Here is an 8,297-nt window from a genome sequence, read left to right on the forward strand (position 1 = left end):
GTGGGTGAAATTGATTCACTGTTAAGATGCCCAAACCTACCCAGAAAAAAAAAATGCTAGAAAGAACATTGAACACTGAAGTCCTCTAGTGGGAAGTGATTCAATTTTATAAGCTTTAGGTTTGTGGTCTGTACACTTGTTTTGTGGGTGTCAGTGTAATTCAGAAGAGATGAATTAGGAATTAGAGGTTTGGGAACTTTCTTTTGTCCATTTTGGACAGGGACAGCGGCTCTTTCTCCTGGCTCTTCTTGATTTCGTTCTGTCATTTTCTCCTATCTCAATCAAGGTCATCTTTTTAATTCAGGATCCTTTCTTCCTCTATGTATTACCATCTTCTCTGTTCTCCGGTTTTCCTTTTCTTTATTTCCTTTTGCTGGCGGTGTATTCTGTTTCTTCATCCTTAACTCTCTTGTTTTCTTCATTTCCTTCTCTGGTTTTAAATTAATTTGAGTGATTTTAGAGATTCCACGTCTGGGCTTTTAAATTCAAGACAGATTTGGGGGTTAAATTGAGATTTTGTGAGTTGAGTAGTTCTCATTTTGAAGCAGACCAACTCTGTTTCATTTCTCTAATTTTCTCTGTATTTCCTGGTCTGGGTCTTGTTCTATTGGAGGGATCTTTCTTTCGAATTTTTTTTTTTCTCTTTTTTGTTGTTATTTTATGTATGGGATCTGGGGTTTTCGAGGGTGGTTAGTAATGTCTTATAGATATCCAGACCCACCTACTTGTTGTTCTTCAGCTTCAGCTGAACTGAAACTATACCAAGCTTTCATCTTTTCGATACCAATTATCTTCACTTTTGTTCTTTTGTTCCTATTTTACTTGTTCTATCTTCGACGAAGAACCGGGGATTCGTCATCTCTGCGGATGGGGACATCTAATGGCAACATAGAACCCTTGTCCATAGTAAGATTATTAATTTCCTGTTACTCACAGATTTAGTTTCCTTTTGTAACTTCAGTGTTGTATTACAGCCATCTCAATTTGGTTTGAAGAAGGAGCTTAGAGAGATGCTACCTATAATTGTATTCAAAGAGAGCTTTTCTGTCAAGGACACACAGTAAGTGGGCTTTGCATGTTATTAATATTATTATTTTTTTTTTTTTTTTGTGTGTGTGTGTGTAAAGCTGTGTTGGCAGTTTTTTAGCGAAAAATATCATTTTATTACCCTCCCCTAGACAAAAAAAAACTCATATACTAAAGATGGTGCAAGAGTTTGGGAAGTCCAAATTTCAATTGAGTTTTTATTCGAGTATATGCATCTTAGTCAAAGAATTCCTATTTTTTATTATTGATAAAATTTCATTGGATAACAATGAAATTTGACAGAAGTAGTTAGGAATCCAAAAGATGGAGACAAATCAAGAAAAGCCCAAGATGGGTCAAACTGGCAGAAACACTGGCAAGCAAGCTAGACCTGCTAGGTACTACAACATCTTTGAAATTTATAATTTGGCCTACAAAAACTTGAACTGCATATTTGGAAAGCTTATAAGTGCTTGTGGAGTTGTTGCAAACCAGTAGATATTCTGAGTGAACATGATCAAATGCATTTATTGGTTACTGATTCAGAAATGACACAATGGGACTGTCTCAGGCCTTAAGTTGTCTTTTTAACCCTCTCCCCCTCCCCCCTCCCCCCTCCCCTGTTTATCTGAGGATGTTCACCTGAAAGTCATGGATACTCACCACTCTAAGCCAGAAGTCATGATTAAGTTCTCCCCCTATGGTCACATGGATCCATATTGTTTCAACTGTGTTCAAGTTTAATATATGGATAGGTGGATTTGATGAGGACAGACTGAAATGGAAGGGAAGTCAAGATATTTTTCGGTGAAATGGTTGTTTTTTGACAGGCCCCAAGGAGTTGAAATCATGACCTCTTAATTGTGAGGTGTTAGTCTTTGAAAAGAAGGGAGCTAGAGTGAGTTTTAGTCTGACTGAACCTGGTCTGGATTGGCAGATCTGACTGGACTGACCGATTTTGGGGGAAATGGTAGTAACCTAACCTGGTCAGTCGTCTATTTCTTGGGAAAATTGATAACCTAAAGTGGATTTAGTCTCCACTGATCCCCATATGGATTGGCTTGTAAGCCTGATATGATCCTGATGCTGAAATCCTTTTCATGGAATGCTCTCTTTAACAAATATATTGCAATACAAGTGTTTCAGGCTTCTCCTCATGATTTTGTAACTTCTTGAACCTAGTGCTCACATTCTTTTTCTTGGTCCAATTCATCGCCCCTGCTCAAATTTCTCTTCGTTATTAACCAATCACTTTTTCAGTACAGATTTCTTCTTGTTGGAGTTCAATGGTTTAGATTCACTGAGCTCCCTAAGGATTGAACGCCATTCTGACATTGCTTCTAGTTCAGTCACGTTACTCAATACGTCCATCATATTGCTTTCTATTTTTTCCTAATTTTCCATTATTTTTTATCAATGTAGAAGCAGCGTACATCAATGCCAAGAATTACATTTTAGGTGACCTGTCTTCTCTATTTTCCCCCAACAACTCGGGTGAATAAGATGTTTGTAGAGGTCAGCAAGACAGTGAGCATATTTGATAATGTTGCAAAACCTCTAGTGCCGATTAATCAGATCGCAAGAGTAGATGTGAACTACTAGGGAAAATTATATTATCTCCTGAAGCTTCCATGAAAACTATAAAAAGAGGAAAGACCAACTTCTTTTTAGTGTCTAGTTGTTGTGAGTACTGGGTTACTACAGGTTTTAATTTGGGATGTGGATTAGAAGTTATTTACTGTATTTTACTTTTAATTACAGTTGCTGTTTCATTTATATCTATATATCTATATATATATATATATATATATATTATGAGTTAAGTTTTTAACTAACAAGGGATACTTTGTGACTAAAAGTAATATTGGTGTCCTAAGTTGGGTTCTGACTTGCACCAGTAGTTTGTTGGTTATCTGTAGCAGTAACCAATTTTGGGCGGATTTTCCAATACCCCAAGTTTTCTGGGTGAGCTGGTCAACTCCTCTAAATGTATCCATACCCAAACGCAAAGTTGTGTAACATAGGTCACAGGAGATCATGCTCTCTTTTTTTTTCTTTTTTTCTTGGATAGGTAGGACTCGAGTTGAACTCATTATCTCTTAAATTATGAGATGTTTCCAACTGAGCTACCCCCTTGGGGTGGAGTTCATACTCTTTAATTTCTCTTGCACTCCACATATTCAGGTTAAATATATCTTGTATCAGGTTTCTCTTTCTCCTTGAATATTTCAGCTTGTTCACAAGGAGAGCCTTTCTAGAGTGTGATATCTTCTGTAAAGCATCAAAAGCAGGACACATACGGGCATAAGCTCAATTTATAGAATATGAATTTGATTCTAGAGTTTGACTACCTGGTGTACTAGTTCTAGTATTAGGAAACCAAGTAAGATGGAGTGGGAGGATAAGTAGCTTTTCTCTTGATACAAGAATTATTTTCACTGTTTTCTCAGCTAAGTAAATGTATGTAGATATAGCCTAAATTGTGAGCATATGAATATCTTTCATATAAGTAAACGAAAAAGTGCACAATATCTGCACAAGCAAGAACCAGAGTTAATATGAGATCTCATTCCATATGAGCTACCTCCCTTCTTTTTCTTCACCCACTCCTCCAAAAAAAATCCTTGGAAGTATCATGGCTTCAATTGAAAAATGCAAGGGAGTCAATAAAACAAATACTGCTAAAAAAAAATATTCTCACATAAAAGCACAAAGCCTCTGTTTTTCGAACCTTCAATTTTCTCAAGAGTCCAACCAATTAGAATAAGAAAATGAAAATCCCTGAATAAGAGGCAGCCACAAGCAACTATAAGGCCTGGTCACAGACCTTATTTCAAAGCTCTGGCTAGCTAATCGTTCCAGTATGTTTGGAGATGTGAGAGATTTGATTTCTTAGACTTAGATTGCCTTGTTGACGACATTTCTTGGGGAAATGACACAGATCTTCCAATGTTATCATTGGTACATACTATAGCTTTATTGAAATTTATCATGTGTGGAGAAAATAAACATCAGAGTATTGGACAACTCTGGAGCATCTCTAGAATATTTGAAGGAAAATATAGGATATTCAATAAACTCTGTTTGATCATCAAATGACAAAATTGCATTGCAGAAAAGATAATTTTTAAGTGTCTTAACCTCGAATTCTCACTTAGAACACCCAATTTTCCTTTTGCAGATGCTCAGTATGCCTGGGTGATTACCAAGCTGAGGATAAGCTTCAACAAATACCTGCATGCGGCCACATTTTTCACATGGATTGCATTGGCCACTGGCTTGCCACCCACACTACCTGTCCTCTTTGCCGCATCTCCCTGTTGCCTTCTCCTAAAACTACAACCAACCCTTCTGATGATCTCGTAGAACTCCTGGCCCATGAAGCGCAATCTGATCAAGAATTCACAAGGATTGGGAATGCAGATGAAACATATATTCAAGTTCAAACAATGGCCGAGAGAGTTAATGTAGGCGAAGAGAGGGGCAGTAATGGTATTAGTAATGAGGAAGAGTTCCCTGATGCAAGGAGAGAAGTTGAAAGGTGTAGATGTGGTGGTGAAGTTTCAGCTGTTGTGCTTAATGTTGAAACACATGATTCTATTGAGCAAGAGCTTGGGTCAGAGCATCCTTAAAGAGTAGTTTAGTGTTGTAATAGTATGTTTTCAATGTAAAGAAGCTCTTTTGTTATGTATAAATGTGTTCATAAATGCACTAATCAAAGTGTCCATCCAGAAGAAAACACTTGCTCAATTTGCAATGCTCATGATTTGGTCTTTCATACCTAAATCAAGGACTTACTAAACCTGCATCCTCACATCTCCATTGTTGAACTTTTTTTTTTTTTGGGTCTAACACTGCAACTTTAAACTTTTACAATTCTTAGCTAACTCTTTTCAAAGTTGTTTTTTTTCTTCTTTTTTTTTTTTTTTGCTGAAAAGGTTCATAGAAATTTCAAAATGTTATGAGGACTAATTGAACAGGTCAATGTCACTTCAACAAAATAATATGATGTCAACTGTTGAACAAACTGATTACTCGAATTGAATTCTAAGTATCAACCTTTGTAGAGATTTGTTTAACTGAGTTTTTGGAGGAAGCCCTTGTCCTATGTTGATCCGATTGCCAAGTATATGGTCAAAGTGATCAAAGGGGAAAGAGCTGCAAACAAGCTTCCTAATCAGTATTCTCTCACTTTTGATCTGCCCTTTGGCTAACAATTGTTGTTGAAATATCCATCGCAATTGTTGTCTTTGATAGATCAGAGTAGTTCTCCAAACCCTACCTGTTTCTACACATCTTTGCTTTTCAAGTCAGTTAACAATTTTCCTTTTTATTTATTTATTTATTTATTTATTTATTTATTTTTGGGGGCGGGCGTTAAATTGGAGAAAATTTTCCTTCACAAATAGATGACAGTTCACTCATCATCCTAGTGTTACAAACTCTCATAGAGTTTTAATATGTTCCAAATAAAGTTTTTGCCATATCAATCCGCTTGTAGCACAAGGTGTTGGTGTTTATACTTGAAATTTCGCCACTCTCTGTATTAGGTTATAGGGGCTGCATGACCAAGAAGCATTCAGTTTTTCATTTAGTTCATGCATGAAACTTGATAGATGACCAATATATATATGACGCTTTTATCAATTCGAAAGTTAGAAATATCAGATATGCCTTCAGTATGGTTACTCATGGGTTCATGTTTAGGTATCACTCCAATCCCAAAACTAAAGCAGTGCATGATCCAATTTTTTATTCTCCATAGATATAAGCTCCAAATGCATTATAATTTAAAACCACAGATGAAAAAACATTGATATCAATCTTATGAAAGAGAAAGTTTTAAAAAACCAAAAAAGAAAAAGAAAAAATTGTATTGATGGTGTACCTAAGACTTGGGAAAATAGGAAATTTTTTCTGGAGATAGTATGATTGTGAAGAAGAAAAGTAAGAATAAAATAATTTTGATGAGGGAGGGGTACTTTCAATTTTGTTCACTTTTGTCTCTGTAATTATTAGAGAACTTAAAACAAATCATCAAGGAGAAAAAAAAAAATTAAAGCAATGTAGAGCTTTTTAATAGCCTAGAAAATTAGTAAAGTTCAAAGAAAGCAAGATTTTCATGATGTCTTTGGTTGCAAGTAAAGATATAAAAAAAAAATTATGTCTGAATTTAATGGACTAAAAGCATTTGTAATTTATTAAATATTTTGTTTATTTAAAATTTTCTGTTTTTTGGTATCCAAGTTGATTATTTGCAATTATGCACTGTTTTATCAAGTACAGTTTTTCATAGGTTACCAAAGGTAACGGCCAAGAGGATCGAACTTGAGACCTTTTAGTGAGTGTGGGCTTAATGCCCTGTAGCCTCACCAATTGCATTGAAGTTCATTTTACTTAGACTATTCCAGTTAACATTCCCAAACAATAATTTCTATAAATAAAAATATAATACCCATTATTTACAACAATGGATCTTTTTTTTCTTTTTTTGGACAACCATGGATCTTGCTTCGCTTACAAATGAACTTTTAAATTATTATCAATCTTCTTATTGCTAAAAATTATCAAGAATTTAAGTGGAGTAAAGAATAAGCACTTTATATATAATAGAATCATCCATTATCTACAGTGATAAGTATGGCTTTTTTTTCTGCTAACGAAGAACCCCTCAAACCTAATTGGTTTTACGGTACAGGCCCAAGGTTAAACCCCGATTACACGCAACTACATCTAACCTGTGTAACAAATCAGTCTCGAGAAGGCTTGAACTAGAGACGTCTGTTAACACCCAACGCCTTTTAATCACTGGAGCTACATGTTGTTGAATATATTAAATTAAGATTGTCATAACATGCCAAACTACTTAATTTTGAGATAAGACTTAGTTTGAATTGAATGGTAGAGGAGAGAAGGTGATTGAAATTGTGTCTTTTTCTTTTTGACAGGAACAATTAACTAAACCAAAATGGAATGGAAAGGAGACAACTACACCATGTTAGTCAAGGAACAAGGGAATTCTATTACAACAAGTCTTCTACTTTCTCCTTTCTCCTCTTCTCTACTATTTTCTCTTTCTGGATAATGAAAGATAATTACTAATCTTCTTTATTGTTACCAGTATTATCACCTGTATCTTTGTTCCCAAGGTAAGTATTTTCAGAAAAATTCCAAACAACATGAAACAAAATGAGAAGTTGAGAATGAGATCATTCTATTTATCAATAGAGTAGGTAGTTGGTACCTTCTGCTCCTACTTTTACGCTTCTCCACGTTTTCTCATTTGGCTTTTCTATTACTTTCATGCGTTTGAGCCACCACGTGATTCAACAACCAACACAAATCATTTACCTGTTCCTTATGAGAATTTTACTCTTAGAACCCATTTGAAATTTTGAAGGTCTTTGATTTTTAAGTAAGATAATAAGGAAAACTAGTAAACCCAGAAACAAGTAAGTGCGATAAGAGGCTGGACCTTAATGCAACGGTAAGGTTGCTTTATTAAGACATATTGGTTGTGGGTTTCTCCATGAAGAGGGGTAAGACTGTGTACATTATTGTAAGCCTATATATGGGTATTTTGGTAAAATAACTGAATATTGTTTCGCTATAAATTTGTAGTGAGAGTTCTTTCTCTGTAATCAAATCTGAAAGAGGTGTGAGGACGAACGGATGTAACCCTATTCTCCATTGATAGTAAATGAGATCTATTCTCACCGTAGACATAGACAATGACAATCTTGCCGAACTATGTAAATCTTTATATGCATTATGTGATTGTATATTTGCAATATCCATTTATTTTTCTGCATCACTTTAGATGCTAGTTTTCTATAACTATGACCCTCCTCAGACCCCACAGTGGCAGGGGCCCTTGTGCACTGGATGCACCTTTTCATCAGAAATGGAAATTCAATCAAAACTTCCTATTTATTTTATTTATTTCTTTACTAAGGACGGGTATCCAAACCTTCAACCTAACTAATCCTGTGGGCCCATACTGACCCCACAATCGCATGGACCGGATCATACCAGAATTGAATGAAAACAATCAAGACTTCCTATTACCTATTGAAACATCGTTTTAGTTTCCATGTGGTATATATGAGGGCCCATGCTTCAAGTCCGTTATTAAATTGCTTTCATAAGATCCAAAATTTTGAATACCTAAAATCTACTTAAGTTTGCAATTTTGATCAGGGATTTATCATCGCAAGCAATGCTCTAGGTATTCCTTTTCTTTATCTATTGGCAAACTTTTTGTCAAAGGA

At 35.3% G+C, this 8,297-nt stretch overlaps 1 protein-coding gene across 1 annotated transcript; it reads left to right on the forward strand.

Annotated features, from left to right (window-relative positions):
• On the forward strand, positions 1–4,765 carry LOC122093506 (RING-H2 finger protein ATL7-like). Its single transcript, XM_042663854.1, has 3 exons — positions 1–906; positions 975–1,060; positions 4,208–4,765. The coding sequence occupies exons 1-3, from the start codon at positions 661–663 to the stop codon at positions 4,656–4,658; spliced, it is 783 nt and encodes a 260-aa protein (XP_042519788.1). The 5' UTR covers positions 1–660; the 3' UTR covers positions 4,659–4,765.
• Positions 4,766–8,297: the final 3,532 nt, after the last annotated feature.

The sequence above is a fragment of the Macadamia integrifolia genome, chromosome 2 (assembly GCF_013358625.1).
Source record: "Macadamia integrifolia cultivar HAES 741 chromosome 2, SCU_Mint_v3, whole genome shotgun sequence".
Lineage (NCBI taxonomy): Eukaryota > Viridiplantae > Streptophyta > Magnoliopsida > Proteales > Proteaceae > Macadamia > Macadamia integrifolia.

Coding starts and splice junctions, on each gene's coding strand:
- LOC122093506 (XM_042663854.1), top strand. CDS start 661: ATGTATGGGATCTGGGGTTTTCGAGGGTGGTTAGTAATGTCTTATAGA. Junction 907..974: donor ACATAGAACCCTTGTCCATA/GTAAGATTATTA, acceptor GTTGTATTACAG/CCATCTCAATTTGGTTTGAA. Junction 1,061..4,207: donor TTTTCTGTCAAGGACACACA/GTAAGTGGGCTT, acceptor TTCCTTTTGCAG/ATGCTCAGTATGCCTGGGTG.